The sequence below is a fragment of the Xenopus tropicalis genome, chromosome 5 (assembly GCF_000004195.4).
Source record: "Xenopus tropicalis strain Nigerian chromosome 5, UCB_Xtro_10.0, whole genome shotgun sequence".
NCBI lineage: Eukaryota > Metazoa > Chordata > Amphibia > Anura > Pipidae > Xenopus > Xenopus tropicalis.
In genome coordinates, this window is record NC_030681.2 from 40691375 (window position 1) to 40712539 (window position 21165).

Consider the following 21165-nt stretch of genomic DNA (forward strand, 5'->3'; position numbering starts at 1 on the left):
TAAGGGGTTCGCTAAGAATGCACCATCCAGTGCTTATTAGCTTATGTGCTTCCAACTCCTGCTGATCTTAAATACAGCACTGCTAAATGCAGCAATGTACTAAAAAGGGGTGCATTAGTCCATGCACTTTGTCCATGTTTTCAAGCTTTGTTTCAAAGCACTGAGACCTACAGCAGACCCCTTAAAGGAGAAGGAAAGGCTAAGTCACTGGAGGGTGCCAAAAATGTTAGGCACTCCCCCCCCCAGAGACTTTAATTGGTTACCTTTCACCCCAGGCTGGTGCTCCTGTGAGAAGAAACCGTACCAGCCCGGGGTAGCTGTGAGTGAGTGTTACCTCCTGCTTCTATCTTCGTACATGCGCAGTACAGTGAAAAGTTGAGCTTTAAAAAAACATTTTCACTCTACTGCGCATGCGCCAGCCAGGGATTCAGAAGACAAAAGAAAGAAGGAAGAGGACACACTAGCAGCAGCTACTCCGGGCTGGTGCGGTTTTCTCCAACAGGAGCACCATCACGGGGTAAAAGGTAAGCCATTACTATCACTGGTCAGTGATTTTTACCTTTTCTTCTCCTTTAAAGGGATTCTGTTATGAATTTATGGAATACTTTTTATTTTTAAATTACACTGTTTACATAGCAAATAATTCCCTCTGCCATTTAAAATTTTATTTTTAAATCAACAAATGTATTTTTTATAGTTGTAATATTGGTGTGTAGGCGCCATCTCACTGCATTGTACCAAATTCTGAGCTTTCAGAAGAAACCAGCACTACAATGGTACTGCTTTCAGGTAACCTATTGTTTCTCCTACTCCCATGTAACTGGAGGAGTCCCAGGCCAGACTTGGATTTTTTACTACTGAGTGCTATTCTGATATCTACTGGGAGCTTCTATCTTGCTACCATTCAATTGTTCTCCTGATCAGCTGCTGGGTGGAAAAGAAGGGGGTGATATCACTCCAACTTGCAGCAGAGCAGTAAAGCATGACTGAAGTGTTTTTGGAGTACAGGTCAAATGGATGTGACACCCTGGGAAATGAAGAATATGGCTATGGCTAGCCCCAAGTGAAATTGTGTTCTTGAAAAACAGATTTCAATGCAGACTTCTGCTGGAGAAGCTCTATTAACTGATGTGTAAACATGTTAGATACATGTTTTCCCATGACAGTACTGCTTTAAATAGAGCACTGCCAGCACTGTATGCAAGAGATGGAGGTGTGGAGAGGCACATAGGCATCCCTACATGCCTGCCCCTATATCCCTATAAATAAAATATTGCTTGGCCACTGTCACAATAAGTTCATATGGCTAAGAATTCACAGAGATGTTTCAGGAAAATTGAATCAAAAGTTTGTTTTATAAAGTAATTACACAATTCGATCAGGAGATACAAAATTATACAGAAATCAAAAGACATTTATTCAACTGGAACCACTTGAGAGTTGTTTAATGCAGGTTACATTTTCATTTTATATTAACTAGTGCTGGGCGGTATGACCAAAAATTTATATCACGGTATTTTTCAAAATTATATCGGTATCACGGTATTTGACGGTATTTTTTTTCCCCCATGCATGATTAGGTGACCACCCCAAACACCCGCCACCCGCACCCCCCCTGCCACCCCAAACACCCCCCCTGCCACCCCAAACACCCCCCCATCCGCACGCAGCCCCCCCACCCCCCCGCACGCATCCCCCCACCCCACCCCACCCCAAACACCCCCCCATCCGCACGCACGCACCCCCCCCACCCCAAACACCCCCCCATCCGCACACCCCCCCACCCCACCCCACCCCAAACACCCCCCCATCCGCACACATCCCCCCCCACCCCACCTCACCCCAAACACCCCCCCATCCGCACACACCCCCCCATCCCCTTCACATAAATATAACCCCCCACCCCACCCCATCCCACCCCCCCCAAACACAACCCCATCCCCTTCACATAAGTATAACCCACCCACCCCCACCCCAAACACCCCCCCATCCCCTTCACATAAATAACACCCCCCCATCCCCTTCACATAAAATATAATTACTGGCCAGGCACCCCCCGACAGCTCACATTGGTATCCGACTCTGAATGCGTCCTAGCGATGGCGCTTTTGTAGAGTGTGCGCGCTGACGTCGTGTGCGCGCTGACGTCACGCGCGCGCTGACGTCACGCGCGCGCTGACGTCACGCGCGCGCTGACGTCACGCGCGCGCTGACGTCACGCGCGCGCTGACGTCACGCGCGCACCCGGAAGTATTCACGCACACCGGTATGGGGGTATGTAGAAAATTCATATCGGTTTCAAAAAAAAAAAAAACGGTGATCGGTTTTTACCGGTATACCGCCCAGCACTAATATTAACTTTAATCCTCTAAGTAGTAGAAAGAAAAAAAAAAAGTCATCAAATTCAGATATCTATGGCAAGTCCATTTATCAAGCTAAAGCAAGATTTGGATAAAGATCCACTCAAGACAAACAATCACCAGTGCCGAAAATCTTTGTCCATTATTGTTTTGTCTAGCCAGGAAATGAGTTTAATGTGTACAAGATCAGAGACCTTGGATCTATATTAGTTTAAACTAAAGGCAGATTTACAGAGTGGATTATAATAAAGTTGTTGTTTTAATATTATATTTCAAAAATATGCCCTTGTGCAATGACATGCTCTAATGCTCTAAAGGGAACATATTAATCCTCATAAGGTTCACTTTTCTGAAACTGTCAGTACTAAAGAGAAACCTGACAAACAGCATAAGACATCAGCTGATAAGAACGATAAGAGTAACATATTGGAATAGCCAGCATAAAAGAGACTTAAAAGTCATTATATATGCCATTCACTTCAAACAACCATCTGTTCCTGCAAACCCTCAAGAACCTCAGTTAAATCGTTAGGCCAGAGTCACACACATTGAATCATCTGCTTTTCTCAGCCTGCATTTCATCCCACTGTACCTGTTATCCTGCAGCCACCGTCCTTTCCCAGGGGCTATTATCCCCCCACTGCTACTATAGGCACCATCTCTCCCTACTATACCTGCTATCCCACAGCCACAGTCCCTTCCCAGAGGCTATTATCTCCCCACTGCTACTATAGGCACCATCTCTCCCTACTATACCTGCTATCCCACAGCCACAGTCCCTTCCCAGGGGCTATTATCCCCCACTGCTACTATAGGCACCATCTCTCCCTACTATACCTGCTATCCCACAGCCACACCCCCTTCCCAGAGGCCATTTGCTCATTGCTGTTGCTACTGAGTGGAGGTGCTCTGAGTGCTCTGTGGAGTTGTGACTTTCTCCCAGGCCCGGCTGGGTCTGGGGGTTAGTTTTTGTGGGTATTTTTTCTTTGTTTTTTGCTGTTTTTCCCTGCTCAATGGGGAAGAAAGCGATTAAACCGTTTAGCTGGGTAGTGAAAACCCGTTTGAGAAGCAGCAAGAAGGCCACTGGGTCCAACATCATGGTGACAGTGGAGCGCACTGCAGAGGGCAATGTTTCCTGCTCTCTTAAAGGGAAGGAAAAGAAAAGCAAAAGCTGTTCCCAAAGCGGCATGGAGAGTGACTCTGAGGACCTGGGCGCCGGTGTTGGAGTAACTGCAGGGAGCTGCGGAGCTACAACAGAGGCAGACCAGGAGGTGAGAGGAGAGTCTGATGGCTGCAAAATGGCTGCTGGCAGTGAGGAGCTTGGAAGCCATGTGGCCCTGGAGGTTGCAGAAAGTGCTCTGGCCAACCAGGAAATGGCTGCTGCCTGTGAGGAACATGGAAGCCGTGTGGCCCTAAAAGTTGCAGAAAGCGCTCGGAGTGACCAGGAGATGGCTGCTGCCTGTGAGGTGCAGGGAAGCCGTGTGGCCCTGGAGAGTGAACAGGTAATGGCTGCCGGGAAGGCTGGGGAAGTGCACAAAGGTACTGAGACTGTAATACAGTATGATACAATAATTAATGCTTTGAAGGAGCTGCGGTGTTTGGAGGAGAAGCAAAACAATTTAAACAGAGACATTGACAGACTGATAAAGAATCAGAAGTTGCTGAGAGGAGAGAGAGGAGAACTCAGTACATCAGGGAGTTGGCTTTCCTCAATAAGGAGCTGGAAGAGACTGAAATTAACATTAAAGACATTCTGGCTGTTATAGAGCCATGGAAGGAGCTGTATGACAACAAACAGAGATTTGAGCAGATGAAGGAGGGCAATGTGACTGCTGAGAGACTGCTAAAAGTTGCTGAACTGCTCAAAGAGACTGAGGTTTCAAAAACTTTTACTGAATGTAGCGTTGCTACTAACATTGTGCATAGTAACGGTCTTTCCCATACTGATAGTGTGTGTGCAGCTGCCGTGAGTGGGGTGAGTGCTGGGGGCAGTGTGGGGCAAGCAGCTGAGGTGCAGGTGATTGCAGGTAATGCAATGTGTGTGACTGAGGGGGGTGGGGCAGTGAGTGCTGGGGCAGCTGAGGTGCAAGCGGCTGGGAGTGGTGCAGCTGAGGTGCAGGTGATTGCAGGTAATGCAACATGTGTGAGTGAGGGGGGAGGGGAAGGAAAAAATGTTGTTTATTCTGCTGGGGAAAGCAATGTGCATGGGGGGACTGAGAGTGTTGCTGGGGCTGCGGGGGGCAGTGTTTGGGAGGGAAGGAGATTCTTTGCACGTGAGCAGGATGAGGAGTTTGATGATGAGTTTGATAAGAGGAAGAATGTTGTGAAAATTAAGTGGGAGAAAGAGAGGGAGGATTTCCCGGGGCGCAGGTTTGTGGGCAGAAATATCATTAAACAGTTGCTGGGTTTTACCCCACAGGATGTTTATGCCTTGCTGAGTGTCACAGACACAGAGTTTGATTTAAAGGAGAAGGAAAGGCTAAGTCACTTGGGGGTGCCAAAATGTTAGGCACCCCCAAGTGACTTAGAGCGCCTACCTTGTACCCCGGGCTGGTGCCCCTGTACGGAGGGAACAGCACCAGCCCGGGGCACCTGTAGACACCGCTTCCTCCTTCCTTTGCGCGCTGCCGGCGAAATCCGCCGGCCGGCGCATGCGAGGAGGAAGGAGGAAGCGCCGGCAGCTACCCCGGGCTGGTGCTGTTCCCTCCGTACAGGGGCACCAGCCCGGGGTAAAAGGTAGGCGTTCTAAGTCACTTGGGGGTGCCTAACATTTTGGCACCCCCAAGTGACTTAGCCTTTCCTTCTCCTTTAAGCTATAAGTTATCCCAAGGGTTAGAGGAGTTCTGGAGGCGGTACCATCTGAGTAAAGAGGCCAAGGAGTGGGAGGGGTTTAGGGTAATACCGATGTCCAAACCCGAAACCAAACTGGTCACCATTATCATGAAGAGAGAGACAGTGCATGAGCAGGACATCCTCATATGGCTCCGGCGCCAGTGCACTGTCCTATCCCCCCTGGAGCCAGTGTTTGATGAGGAGGGATTCTGGGTAGGGGGGTATAAAGTCCAAGTGAAACTGCATGTGGATCAGAATGTTCAGAAACATCTCCCAAATTCCTTTTTCATTGGGAAAGCAAGGGGTGTCTGTTTCTATGTGGGCCAGCCCAGGCTATGCTATAAATGTGGGTCCAACAGGCATTATGCTGTAAAGTGCAACATACAGAAATGTGCTTTGTGTGGGGAGACTGGGCACCCAAGCAAGGAGTGTGTAAAGGCCATAAAGTGTAACCTGTGTATGCAATCCGGCCATGCTTATAGGGCCTGCCCCGACGCCTGGCGCAACATTAGGAAGGCTTGTCCCAATCTGGAAAAAGTAATGAGTACCCCAATGCCAGGGGAGAACTTGCCCCAGACTGAGGGAAGGGGGGAGGAGAGGGCAGGTGGGGCAAGAGAGACAGACAGGGGGCAAAGGTACAGGTAGCGGTACAGGCAGCCCAAGAGGAGGGAGGTGGAGGGGATGGTTGGATAGTGGTGGGCAGCAAATCTAATAAAGCTAAGGAGGCTCAGTGCCCAGGTGTAATTACCCTCCCAACTGAAAATAGGTTTGTTTTGCCAGGAGGGAAGTCGTGGGGGGATTTAGCAGAGGAACAGGTAGAGATGGAGAGAATGGAGGAGGAGGAGAAAAGGAAAAGTCTCTCATCTGATATCATCTCCAGCAGGAAGAAGAGCAAAAGCGAAGGGGCTTTTCAGTCTCAGGGGGCAGAAAAGGAGTCACTGGAGGAAGGGGAGTTGGGGGAGCAAGATGTGATGGAGAGGCAGGGGGCAGGTGTGCGGGTACAGGTTAAACGATCTGCTGGGAAATGTTTGGACAATTCTCAAAAAAAGAAACATAAAGATGCCTCTTGATATGTGTTTTATAATGATCTCTAAGAAATAAGATGCTTTGCAGGAAGGTACGTTTTGTTTTTGATGTAATATTGATTTATGTTTTTTTTTTTTTTTTTTGCTTGATTGAAATGTAATTATTGTTTTATTGTATTTGTTAAATATATTTTAATAAAATTCTCTCCCTACTATACCTGCTATCCCACAGCCACAGTCCCTTCCCAGAGGCTATTATCTCCCCACTGCTACTATAGGCACCATCTCTCCCTACTATACCTGCTATCCCACAGCCACAGTCCCTTCCCAGAGGCTATTATCCCACTGCTACTATAGGCACCATCTCTCCCTACTATACCTGATATCCCACAGCCACAGTCCCTTCCCAGAGGCTATTATCTCCCCACTGCTACTATAGGCACCATCTCTCCCTACTATACCTGCTATCCCACAGCCACAGTCCCTTCCCAGGGGCTATTATCCCCCACTGCTACTATAGGCACCATCTCTCCCTACTATACCTGCTATCCCACAGCCACAGTCCCTTCCCAGAGGCTATTATCTCCCCACTGCTACTATAGGCACCCTCTCTCCCTACTATACCTGCTATCCCACAGCCACAGTCCCTTCCCAGAGGCTATTATCTCCCCACTGCTACTATAGGCACCATCTCTCCCTACTATACCTGCTATCCCACAGCCACAGTCCCTTCCCAGGGGCTATTATCCCACTGCTACTATAGGCACCCTCTCTCCCTACTATACCTGCTATCCCACAGTCACAGTCCCTTCCCAAAGGCTATTATCCCACTGCTACTATAGGCAGCATCTCTCCCCACTATACCTGCTATCCCACAGCCACAGTCCCTTCCCAGAGGCTATTATCCCCCCCCCCTCACTGCTACTATAGGCACCCTCTCTCCCTACTATACCTGCTATCCCACAGCCACAGTCCCTTCCCAGAGGCTATTATCCCACTGATACTATAGGCACCATCTCTCCTTACTATACCTTCTATCTAACAGCCACAGTCCCTTCCCAGAGGCTATTATCCCACTGCTACTATAGGTACCATCTCTTCCTACTATACCTGCTATCCCAACAGCCACAGTCCCTTCCCAGAGGCTATAATCCCCACTGCTACTATAGGCACCATCTCTCCCTACTATACCTGCTATCCCACAGCCACAGTCCCTTCCCAGAGGCTATTATCCCACTGCTACTATAGGCACCATCTCCCCCTACTATACCTGCTATCCCACAGCCACAGTCCCTTCCCAGAGGCTATTATCCCACTGCTACTATAGGCACCATCTCTGCATACTATACCTGCTATCCCACAGCCCCAGTCCCTTCCCAGAGGCTTTTATCCCACTGCTACTATAGGCACCATCTCTCCCTACTATACATGCTATCTCACAGCCCCAGTCCCTTCTCAGAGACTATGATGTCACTGCTACTTTAGGCACCATCTCTCCCTACTTTATACTGTATTACTTATTTTATTATGATGTTAAAATATATACACAGTCAGTGTTTCACTGAACTTTTTAAAACAATTGCTCTGGGGCCACATTATGTGCAAGGTTTAGGATAACTGTTCCTGCCTCAACCCCTACAGACCGCTCTGGTCCTAATATTCGCATGACATTTTTTTAACTTCCTATACTAATATTCTCTGTCGAAAAGAGTTTTTTTCACCGCAAAGAAACTGTAAAATCACTACAAACATTAAAAATTATCTCAGACACATTTATTAAAGGTGTGATGATAAAGATGGCAGCCAGTGACACTCCTTTCTGTGCTTTCTCAGTCAGCCACTCGTATTAATACGAACAGCCTAATTAATTCCAGGATTGGCACCGACTAGTATCTTTTGTTGTTTAAGAATAATGCTCCATTATGCCACCTCACCCTAAAATTTCTTAATTCTTAACATTTCAGGATGTCAATCATTATAAGATATTCCTGGTCAGAAAAGTATAAGTAAATACTAATCATGAGAACCTCTCATTCCATCATTTTTCTTTTCTCTTTTAAAATATTTCAACTTCAATTTATATGGGGCATATGCTGTGTAAAATTCTTCCTGTTACAAAATGGTTTAAAAGTTGGTGTATTTATAATGGAGTTTTTGTCTTTAAATGTCAGCACAGCATGCAGCACAGCAACAGATGCAATCCACTATAAACTGCTAGGCAGTCTATTCATAAGGAGTTTGATTAATTTACCACTCTAGACCAGGTATAATGCACTAAATGAATGGGACAAATTCTGAATTTTGGTTTTAATAAGTGGTGTTAATGCTGTATAAGTGGTGCCATACAATGCCACCTCTATTTTGTCACACATTTGATTACTATGAAGATTTAGGCCAGGGATCCACAACATTTTTTACTTGTAAGCCACACTCAGATGTAAAAAGCTTTGGTGAGCCACACAAGCATGAAAAAAACAAAAAGTTCTTTGGGGATGCCAAATAAGGACTGTGATTGGCTATTTGGTAGTCCCATGTGGACTGCTAGCCTGCAGAATGCTCTGCTTGGAGTAAAACTGTGTCTCTGTACTTCCAAAACTTGTCTCCAAATCAGAGATTTAAAAATGGGCACCGGGAGCAACTTCAAAGGTGGTAGGGAGCAACATGCTGTTCACTGGTTGGGAATCACTGCTTTAGGCTAATTTCCAATGGAGCGATTAAGTCGCGCACAATAGATCTCTGCTACCGCAGATGACTTATAGTTCCGAAATGCCTTTCCACCGGCAACAAAGGCAATCGCCATTGGAAAGGTCTACTCATTGCTTCATCACTTCGCTGCCTGCAGGAGGAAAGCACAACTTCGAAAAAATTGAAGCAGTGCGTAGGCCTTTTCACTGGCGATTGCGCTTGTTGCTGGTAGAAAGGCATTTTGAAGCAATTAGTCACCCGCGGTAGCAGAGATCTATTACGGGCAACTAAATCCCTCCATGGGACATTAGCCTTAAAGACAAACTGTGCCAATTAATACTTCCTTTTCTGTTGGCACCTGCCTGTGCTTTATTCAAATGTGCCTATGTCAGATAAATGTGCCAGTAGGCTATCCCTTGGAATCTGGTAAGGGAGCATTCCTAAGCAACATCCACCTTCACAAGTGATTGCCACAGACAGTTCCTTTCTGTCTTACAGGACGAGGAATTAATTTATATAATGTAGGGCCCTCCAGAGGTAATAGAAACACAGTATTGCAGCAGGGTTGGAGACCTTCATCAATTTGCATCTGTGCACACTCCTGGGTTGGTGACTGTCGCCAGAGAGCTGGAATGGAGGCTTTTGAAGGAGGCCTTCATTATATAAATGGTTTCCTTGTCCTTCAAGTAAACAGCAGGCATGTGCCAACACAGGACAGTATTTTGCTCAGCTCTCTTACATAAAAACAGCATTTCTGATAAAAAGCTTGACTGCTGTTTAGCAGAAACAAAACTATTAGTTTTTAAAAATGTAAGTAAATTTAGATGCATTTTCCAAACGTGACTATTTTAAAGCACAGATATAAACTCTATGTTTCAACCACAGTGTGATACTAACAGTTTGGTGTTCAGCCCACACAGGCAAAACACAATAGACAGTATTAACCCCTACAGAGTTATAAAACTACGTATTATGAGAGACAAAATGAGCCCAAATATAAATAATAAAACTACTTATATCAAGGGCCACCCCAAGCACCCCAAGCACCCCCACCCCAGTCGTGCATCAGGTTTCTACTTGCTGCGGGGCAACGCTTTCCCAGGCATCCGCGCAAGTACATCCTCCCCCCATGTATGCCTACACACTGCATTAATTATTTTTGTGGTATAGGGAGGGAGTGGCAGGAAGTGGTCCTAGGCCAGCGGGGCCCACTAGGGCTGAGGCCCACCAGGTTTTTTCCCAGTGTCCTGCCAGCCCAGTCCGACCCTGGTAATATTTGCATCTTTGCATGTGGTACGGGACCTGTTAAGTAGAATGCTTGGGATCTGGCGTTTTCTGGATTTCGATCTTCACACCATAAGTCTAGTGAAAAATAATTGAGAAAATAATGAAACCCAAGCAGGAGTTTTTAAAGAAGAAGAGCCACTGGGGAGGAAGAATTTCTTTGCTGAAGAGAAAGTTGACCCCGCAGTCTCGGGCGGGGTCTGCTTCCTCTATAGTTACACAACTGAAAACAGCACAGATTTTTACATTTATTTTCATTTGGAAAATAAAAGTTACTTTTTCCTTTAATTCATAGCCTTGAACACAAATTACATTATTCACTGGCAAAAAGAACAAGGTCGCTTGTTTGTAAAAGGAAGGCCATGGTCTGAACATAACATTCCTTTTAAAGTACATTTAATAAAAAGCTCAATGTGCTTCCTCTCCTAAAGGTTACGCTAACACAAGCTGACATTATCATTACAAATGATACACACTGCATAACTTACCTAAGTTTTGTTTCTTCATTCTTATTGATGTCCTCTTAAAAGAAGAAGTTACGTCATGGTATACTAAAGTGAGCAAAAAAAATTGAAAAATTATAATCTGACTGCAGATTCACAGTGTCACCAAATCTAATGCAGACTGACTTAAAAAGCCCACTTAGAGTGGAATTACTGCACTTTAGGTGCAATATATAATTATGGTGGGTGTCAAAAGTGGCAGTAAATGCCATTTCCTTAATAACAGAGGCAGGGATTTCCGTTTATGGGTGCGAACATATTGTTCTTTGTAAAAGAACATTTAGCTTTTCAGTTAGACTGATGGCTGGGCATTTGAAGGGAACAAGGTAAGGGGAGGGGGGAGCTTAATACAGTAGGTAGGGAGCTGAAGCAAGAGAGGGCAGGCAAGAAAGCAGGGTATGGAGATGGTAAGGTAGATGTAAAATTACATTATTATAATATTTTCTTTTAAAAGCAAGTTATACTTGGACATTTTTGTTGCAACAAAAGCATTTACTTAGTGATATCTCAATAATCTATATATATTTTAAGCATTATTGCTTTTTCAATACCTGCTATTCTGCTAAATATTTACAATATTTTGTGGCTCAGAGCCAATACATTGTACATTTAGCATTTAGTCCTTTCTGCCAACATAATGCAAAAAATGTATAAGAGAACTTTTTATAAAACCGCCTGGCGAATTTATTTTAAGCTAAAACTGCAATAACTGCAAGTCATCAATAAACATAAGGGTCAATAAGAATGGAGAGTTTGGCTCCAAGATAAAAATGTTTGTCATTTCCAAATGAATCACTGAAGCTTTCATGGATTCAGAAAACATATAATTATATAATACTGCAAGTCTTGCAAGTCTTTGGGTTTCGCTGAATAAAGCGTATTTGTCTACGCTGAGAAGATGTGTTATATTGCAATATTGATCTGAAAAGTCACCATTATTCTCTGCAGGCTAAAATAGTTTTTAATGGGACAACATATCAGTCTAGCAGTTATTATTTTCCAAATACAGATTGGAGACATCAATAAAGACATAATGGGCAAGCAGTGCTTAAAATGAATCTGATGCCTATAATTAATCTGAACCATCACAGACCTTTCCAAGTTGTCTGTACCTTGTGTTTTTTAAGAGCTTTCCTGAAACACTTCTGCTTGGTTTCAGTTAGCATTAAAAAAACCAACAGCATGGAACAACGGTACAAAATGTTTGCAAGTACGGCATTCACTTTAACCCTCTAAGCCAGTGGCAGATAGACTGTTTTAAGTTGAAGACCCCATGGAGGTTTAGCTTTTATTCAGCGACCCCCTAAGCTCATAACATGGTTACAGATACAGGAAAACACTTCATCAGTAATTTTTCCAGAGTTTCAATGAAATCTCAGACAAATATGTTTTCACCCTATATCTCACCTTCAAGCTGGGTTCAGCATTTTTCCAAAACTCACCCTAACTGGATTTCACCCTGACCCCCCCCTACCCATGCCACTGCTCCAAGGGGTGAGACCCACAATTTGGGAACCGCTGCTTCAAGCACTCTATTACATGCTGGAGGAATAGCAGAAAAACTTCTCCTTTAGTACCCTATGGAAATAGCTCAATCTATGTAGGTTGCTGTAAGAAAAACCTGTCCTCCAAAAGTCTTGACCACAAAAGTCTATATACTACTGCAGCAGCATGGGAATATGCTTTTATGGTTGTGAAAAATGCATTAGTTGAATGGTTTATTTTAATATTTCTTACAGAGAGTTTCACGTAGCCAACAGGTAAAAAGCCAGTAGGAAGGTGGTGTTAGGCTATCTGTGAATGGGGAATTTACTATCGGGGAATTCAGTAACTAGCGTTTTATCATTTTTTGACCAATATATTATGGATTCAGTGTTGAATTCAGTTATCCCTGAAGTAAGTCAGATTCTCCCCTGGTTTATGTTTCATGGTTCTAGTAGAACTGCCATCTCATGAAATCCATTAGCCCCCAGAATGGGTCTGGCTGAAAAGTTGCATGCCTGCAAAGAGGGGACGTTGGGGCAAACAGAATTGTAACTACCTATAGAGGTCTGCTGTATCGTAGTCCTCCCACCCTGGTCCCTCACCTACCTTTAACATAGCTGGCTGGGAGGTTTAGCAGACTTGGGGAGTTGGGACTGTTTGCACCAGGCCCCATTAGAAAATTGTTTGGTGGGTGGAACCAGCTCACCTAGGTTATACTGGCTGCAAAGAGGGAATGCTGCTGCAAACAGCACTAAAGTTGGAGTACACCTCAACTCTGGTGTGGATGGCACTTGTTACACAAAGTCACATGTTGCATGACTCAAAGTACAGTAACTCTACAATGCACATTCCTTGTGCCCCTGCAAGCCCTGCAAAGACCTACATTTGGAATCATGTATAAAAGGTCATACATAAGGTCCTAACCAAGGTGGTAACACTTTTATGGGCTTTTATGTCAATAAATTGTTTATATCACATTAGGTTAAAATATTAGCTTTCACATTTTAGAAAAACCCACTGGAATAAGAAAAAGTTGGTCTTATATTATTTTTATAAAACTTACAAATGTTTGAAAACAAAGAAAAAATGCATTTACAACTTCAATTTTCTACTGGGAATGCAAAGTCACAAATATTATAGCAGATCTTTGACAAGCAAATGCTTTTCTGGCAAAAAGTAATTTTCTGTTATCATTTGAGCAAAATAAGCTTGAACTTGGTTGATTATACTTACTAGTATGATCGTTATATCGCTCTATATAGTGCAGATAGTGAACAGCTCTGTTTTTTGCCTGTACATACAGAAAATGAATTGCAATTTACCAAGTGTGAATGACAAATTTACTTGTTAGGGATGCTAAAAAGGCAAAACTGAATACAAAAACAATTTAAATTTGCTAAATTGAAGCTGAACCCCCCCACCTTGCAGTGAGTGATTCTGCAGCATCAGCAATGACCTCCAGAGGGGCTCACCCCCACAGCCCACCCTCAGTGTAGACTCCCAGAGTTGAAAGGTTTTTGAAGCAAAGCAATTAATTTACAGCAAATATTATATGAATTTTATCTATTATAACTAACAAACCACATTTCTAAACAAAGCAAACATGAGCCAAGGTCACAACATATTGTGACTCTTATGTACTACACTATAGGAGAAAGAAGAAAAAAAAATAACTGGGTCCTACAGTATGTGTGACTATAATTTCACAAATGTAAAAAATGAAAGGGATACTTACTTTTCTTAAAGCTATCATTCTGTCACTGGCCTTACCAAGAGCAAATCCTGAAGGAAAGACAAAAAGGGGTTAAGGCCTCTTTATTATTGAGTTCACTTGGGTGTTGCTTATCCAACAGCTTTCAGTTTGAAGTAATTTTTATCACTGCTCTCCTTTGACAGAGAAATTTAAAGATAGTAACTTAATCATGCCCAACAAGGATTCGATAAATAGTAATTGCATTACATATTCATTCTGCTTTTTCTATACAAGAAATATCTATAGGCAATGACAAACAGAGGGTTCATTTATCAAATTTGCCTGTGGGCAGTAACTCGTGGCAACCAATCAAATTGTTGCATTCATTGTTATACTTGCACTAATGAATCACTGATTGGTTGCTATGGGTTACTGCCCATGGGCACATTTGCCCAGTGTTAATAAATGAGCCCCACTGACTTTGTTTTGCTCAATGTATTGTTTAATAGCTCAAACACACATGGTCAAAATCTACCTTCAAAAAGCACCAGCCCCCATCAGGCAATTCCTTCCTGAAAACACAGAAGTGCACAGGAATTAGCTAATACCTTCTAGGGACAATGGAGAGTGATTTCCAGGGTTCTTGCCCTGACTATGCTACTTAAACATTCAGTAGCAAACATTTGAAACTCACCCCTTTTGTCACTGCTTTAAAGGAAAACTATAGCCTCCAGAATGAATATGTAACAAACAGATAGGTCACTAAACATAATATAAACTATTAAAGAATCTCACCAAACTGGAAAATATATATATCAGTAAATATTGTTATTCTACATTCTTTCCCTTGATACACCCAGGGTCGGTCTGGGCCGCCAGGACACATCTAGGATTATGTGCCTTCAGACACGAAACACGCCAGGCTATAATGTTTAAAAGCTGATGAAATAAAATCGAGTTTTAACCTCACAATTGGTTGACGGAGTGCTTGCTGGCTTTATCCTTCATTGCACAACCCCTTTAACTACGGCTTGGGGCAACGCACCTAAGCCACTTGGAAAGTTAGGCGAGTTTGCTTCTGTCTGGGCCTGGGGTATAATGGCGGTCGATGACTGGAGTGTTGAGCCTGGGGTAATTTGTACCCAGGCTATGGATTGAATACAGTCAGCGTTAGTTTAATGTTCATGAACATAGCTGCAGCTTTTGTGTCTTGACTTAAGGCTTAATCCCCTGGAGCCAAGGAAAGGGTTGTAAGTAGTTAGGGTAATAAGGATACAAAAAAAATGATCAATTATCAAATAATTATACACCATTTACAATAAAAAATAAATTAATTTTTACTGGGCAAGGGAGGGACATGATTCATGCTTTACAGAAATTGTGTGCACTGGTTCACTTGCTAAAGCAGTGATTACAGTCATATGCAAAAGTTTGGGAACCCCTCTTAATACTTTGAGTTTTGTTTATCATTGACTGAGCATTCAAAGTAGCAAATTCCTTTTAATATATAACATGCCTTATAGATACAGTAGGATTTCAGCAGTGACATAAAATGTATTAACAGAAAATATGCAATATGCATCATAACAAAATTAGACAGGTGCATAAATGTGTGCACCCCAACAGAGATATTACATGAATACTTAGTTGAGCCTCCTTTTGCAAATGTAACAGTCTCTAGACGTCTCTTTAGCCTTCGATAAGTGTCTGGATTCTGGATGGCGGTATTTTTGACCATTCATCCATACAAAATCTCTCCAGTTCAGTTAAATTTCATGGCTGCTAAACATGGACAGCCTGCTTCAAATCATCCTATAGATTTTAGATGATATTCAAGTCGGGGGACTGTGATGGCCATTCTAGAATATTGACCCTCTGCATAAATGCCTTTGTAGATTTCCAACTGTGTTTAGGGTCATTGTCTTGTTGGAATATCTAACACCTGCATAACTTCAACTTTGTGACGGATACTTGAACATTATCCAGAAGAATTTGTTGATATTGGGTTGAATTCATCCGACCCTCGACTTTAACAAGGGCCCCAGTCCCTGACACTAGGCAGCAGGTGTTTTTCTTGCAATGTGTTGTTGTTCTTCCACCATGCAAAGCGCTTTTTGTTGCAACCAAAAACTACATTTTTGTCTCATCAGTCCAAAGCACTTGTCTACATTTGTCTAAATGAGCTTTTGCATACAATAAGCAACTCTATTTGTGGCGTGAGTGCAGAAAGGGCTTCTTTCTCATCACCCTGCCATACAAATGTTCTTTGTGCAAGTTGAGCTGAATTGTAGAACGATGTACAGATACACCATCTGCAGCAAAATGTTCTTGTAGGTCTTTGGAGGTGATCTTTGGATTGTGTGTAACCAAATTACAGGAAAGCCCTAAAATGATTTAATATTTCGCTGTAATTATAAAACAGTACCTTGTACTTGATCCCAACTAAGATATAATTAATCCTTATTGGAGGCAAAGCAATACTATTGGGTTTATTTCATGCTTAAATAATCTTTTAGTAGACTTAAGGTATGGAGGTCCAGAGACCCCTTATCCGGAAACCCCCAGGTCCCAAGCATTCTGGATAATGGGTACCATCCCTGTATATAAATATTAGGATATTAGAAAAACATTTTGTTTTTGGCCCACTGCCATTATATGGTCATGGAACTCCTGACTCCGTGACTTCTAATACGTTTCTACATTTTATAATACAGATGTACATCTTTGGATTTTTATCTTTATTTAAAAAACACTGAAGCAAAGATATTTTCAATACCAAACTAAACTGCTAGCAACAAGGCTTCTTGCACACTAAAGAGAACCTTATGTGTCCTTTGGTACCAGAAGACTATTGCTATTTCTATTTCATATTGTGTAATATAATGCTATAATTATAGTGACCTCCAAGTATGTGATTTTTCAGTGTCTGTATGTGATTTTTTTAATGTCCGAGAAGGAATACAATAATTTTAAGCCTATTTAGAATGTGTTATATCCAGGGTTTGGACAAATCCCAGCACTTCTTGATGAATTCGGAATCAGACAATTCCTAATACTAAAAGTCACAACTAACACCTAAACAAGTGTTTGTTAACTAATGGGAATTTGAATTAGGTTAAAGATTCAGTTCAATATTCAGCCGAAACTTTTTGTTCAGTATTCGGTACAATACAAAAGAAGCAACAGATTCCAGGCATCAATAATTCAAAGCATGAATGTTTTGTTGCATGCGAGGGAGAGTTGTATCAGAACCCATTTTAATTCCATCCATTTTTAAACTTGAATTTGCTTTTCTTGAATGGAAAAAGGACAAGTTTTTAACGGCTTAATCTGTTCTCAAATAAATGAATTCACATAGAGGTAAAATTTTCCTGCTTTACCTTTTCAAATACATTAGCATTACAGCCATTTACCTATAACAACCCCAACAGATAGCCATGAGGAAAGCAGACTGATGGTGACCTAAAATGATAGCCTACTATAAATGTGGATTCATTTGGGGAAATAATTTGAAGCAAATATTAGCATTACAGATTACTTTAAGTGCGCAAGCATTTACAGAATGTACAAAATGGACTACTTAGAAATGTGAAAATTATTACAGTTTAAATAAATGCTAACATTAAATATAAAAGGTTTTTTGTTATTAACAAAAATGACTTCTATAAAAAGAAGTCCTTTAAATGTCAGACTGATGTATAGGTCTTCTTAGGTTCTTATAAAAGTTAGCAGCTGCAGAGTTCGATTAAACAGCATTTCCTACCCTTCACAGGTTTGCACAGTGAGTTTTAAGGTGGCCATACACGCACCGATAATATCGTATGAAACCTCGTTTCGTACGATATTCGGTGCGTGTATGGTATGACGGCGAGTCGACCAATATCGCAGGAGGCTGCTGATATCGGCCGACTCGCCGATCGGACCAGTTTGAAAATTTTGATCGGGCGCCATAGAAGGCGCCTGACCAAAATCTCCCTTCAGCGCTGAATCGGCAGAAGGAGGTAGAAATCCTATTGTTTCTACTTCCTTACCTGCCGATTCAGCCCTGAATGGTGTGTGGCGGATCTGACGATGTATGGCCAGCTTTAGTCATTTGTGTGTAATATACTCCTTTGTGACTGGTTGAGACAGTGCTGTCTCTGGGGTCAGTTGATGTTGACCCAGTAGCCACATTGCTAGCACAGAAATTCAGGTTTTCGAAAATGAAATTTCTGTTTTTTTTCATTACGAGAAGTGTTTTTTGCCACCTAAGGTGAGTTTCTCAAATAAAAGCCTCTAAAAAATAAACATTTTTTTAACTGCTGTTTTTTTTTTTTTTATAGATAGGAGCTTTCTTAAAACACATGTACAAAGTATTGGTCTGTTTTTCCATTTAAATACGCATGATTTTGAGAATTATATTTTAATCTAATACAGGTATGGGATCCATTGTCTGGAAACTCGTTATCCAGAAAGCCCTGAATTGCGGGAAGGCCATATTTAATTTATGAAATTAAATAAAGAGGTGAGCAAACATTATAATAATCACTGACCTGCCACTCCATTTCCATTCCCAACAACAACCAAGGCACTCACAGATTTCTTTCTCCCTTCTTTAGCAGTCATGTTGAAAACATTTTTAACCTGAAATAGAAAAAAAAGGTTTGTAGAGTGCATTTAAAAAATGGAAATGTTTACTATACAATGGTATTTAAAATGTTAAGGCGCATACAATCTTTACCGGAACCTTCTGCTACAAAAAGGATTTTTTTTAAAATCTTACATCTACATAGTGTAACAGATAGAACAATAGACACTAAAGAGGGCTTTGTAGTAACAACATCTAATCAGTTAACATTTAAGTAGCAATGTTTGAGTTGAACATACAGGGGTGTTATTTTTATTAACACTGGAGATCTTTGCTTTTGTTTTTTAACTTTTAGGGCCGTGACAGACGGGGAGATTAGACGCCCGTGACAAATCTCCCTTGTCGCGGGTGACTAATCTCCCTGATATGCCATCCCACCGGCTAGAATGTAAATCGCCGGTGGGATGGCATAGGCGGCGCCAAAATCGCTGAAGTTGCCTCTCAAGGCAGCTTCCGAGATTTCGGGAAATCGCAGCGCCGCATATGCCATCCCACCGGCCATTTACATTCTAGCCGGTGGGATGGCATATAGGGGAGATTAGTCGCCCGAAACAAGGGAGATTTATCGCGCGACGACTAATCTCCCCATCTGCCACGACCCTTAGGTGATCCTTAAAATCTAATTGGTGAGTAGTTGCTATGGGTGACATCACTGGTGATATTTGTCTCCAGTGTTTTAATAAGTACACCCCAAAGTGTCAAATCAGATCAGTAGATGGCAAGCTTCATGTACACACTGCATGTTAAAGGAGCTAAAGAATGGCATTTAAATAATATATTGCTAAGTTCAATTATGGAGGTCAGACTAAGGAGACTGGCTAGGTTAGCTAGGTTCATAAGTAAGTTTTTTTAGTAGCCATTTATCATGTGCCTGCCCCTAAAGGGGCTGCTGTCTAGCTTTCTAATGGCAAGTAATCACAAGATTTCAGAATACCAGAGCATCTGACATTACATTATTACATTTATTCCCTGCAGTATTCAATGAGCTAATAGCTATTCTGTCACAAAAACAAAATAAAATTACCTAATTCTGTGGGAACGTATTGCACACTAATCTCATTTCATAAGCCTTCATAAAGCAGCAATGAGTCTATGCTACAACAATTATTTTGATTTAATCCACTAGGCACCCAATGCATTTTATTCTTTACTCACACACCCATTATTTGACTGCATTAAAGCATCATATTCTACAACACACACATTCTGAAAGCAGGCTTTTAGAAATGATCTTTCATCCTTTAGTGTTTGATGTTATTTATTTTAATAGGCAAAAGTTTTCCTGCTAAGCTATTGAAACCTGCAGTTAAATTCACTTTCTATATTTTGTACTCTAGTTTAGGTACAAAAGCATTCTCTAAAAAAATGTATTCTTAGATACTGATGTTCCCCTGTTGTAGCCAAAATAAAATCTGCCATATTCTTCATATTCATATTGAAACGTGCAGTTAAATTCACTTTCTATATTTCGTAGTCTAGTTTAGGTACAAAAGCATTTTCTAAAAAAATGTATTCTTAGTTACTGATGTTTCCCTAATGTAGACAAAATAAAATCTGTTGGGTCAGCCATATTCTTCATTTCCAGGGAGCCACAGCCATGTGACCTGTACTCTGATAAAATTCAGTCACACTTTACTGCTGTGTTGCAAGTTGGAGTGATACCACCCAACTCCTAGCAGCCGATCAGCAGAACAATGGGAAGGTAGCAAGATAGCAGCTAGCAGCATCAGAATAGCACTCAATAGTAAGAAATCCAAGTCCAGCTTGGGACTCCTCCAGTTACATGAAAGTAGGAGAAACAATAGGTTACCTGAAAGCAGTTCTAATGTGTAGCGCTGGCTCTTTGTGAAAGTTCAAAATCAGGCACAATGCACTGAGATGGGGCCTACACACCAATATTACAACTAAAAAAAATACATTTGTTGATTCAAGAATAACATTTTAAATAGCAGAGTGAATTATTTGCTATGTAAACAGTGTAATTTAGAAATAAAAAGTATACCATAAAAATAATGACAGTATACCTTCAAGTATACCTTGGGTGCATACTTGGTACTTCCTACAAAGGCAGGCTAAGACATCAGCATAGGATACAGCAAAAAGAGCAAACCTACATAACCAAGTATAGGGAAACAAAAGATATAGTGAATAGATAAAGAATGTAAAAATGTTGCTAATCCAAAAATTCAGATACAGAGGACTGGGTGCATTCAATATGACGGCTGCAAAGTCCAGCTTTGTTATGAGAAAATTACATATTATTTCCCTCTGAAATGAAATAACCTAAAAATATACATAACCTGCTTGTACGCAGACAGATACTATTTATCCAGCAGGTGGCAATCTTTGCACACAGGAAGAAATTGGTTTTGTTATAGAAATATGGTCCATCACATAACAATGACAAATGCTGCAGTTCTCTTTACCTCCGGTACAGCAAATAATGTTTCCCTGTATATCACTATTCTTTCTTCAATGCACAAAACAAAATGCACAAAATGTCTCCTAACTATGCAGCATCTCATTATTCATTTGATACTATGTAAGCAGCCTGATGAAGATCAGATATATGATATATATATACACATGAACATCTACCCAACTGCCACCTTTGCCCAGTGACCCACTGTCAGTTAATATGCATAAACTGCAGGTAAGGAAAGTAGATATT

General features: G+C 41.9%; 1 protein-coding gene across 2 annotated transcripts in view; it reads right to left on the minus strand.

The window, feature by feature from the left end:
* The window catches only part of mrps5 (mitochondrial ribosomal protein S5), a 65897-nt gene that overhangs the window by 3581 nt on the left and 41151 nt on the right, over positions 1 to 21165 (minus strand). The window contains exons 6-10 of one of the 2 annotated variants that reach the window (XM_031902288.1): positions 18400 to 18490; positions 13910 to 13956; positions 13408 to 13465; positions 10675 to 10737; positions 10205 to 10264 (exon numbers count right to left, since the gene is read on the minus strand). In XM_031902288.1, coding sequence (XP_031758148.1) covers positions 10205 to 10264; positions 10675 to 10737; positions 13408 to 13465; positions 13910 to 13956; positions 18400 to 18490 — 319 coding nt within the window. The remainder of the gene's footprint in view (positions 1 to 10204; positions 10265 to 10674; positions 10738 to 13407; positions 13466 to 13909; positions 13957 to 18399; positions 18491 to 21165) is intronic. The other variant, XM_018094243.2, reaches the window with a different exon arrangement.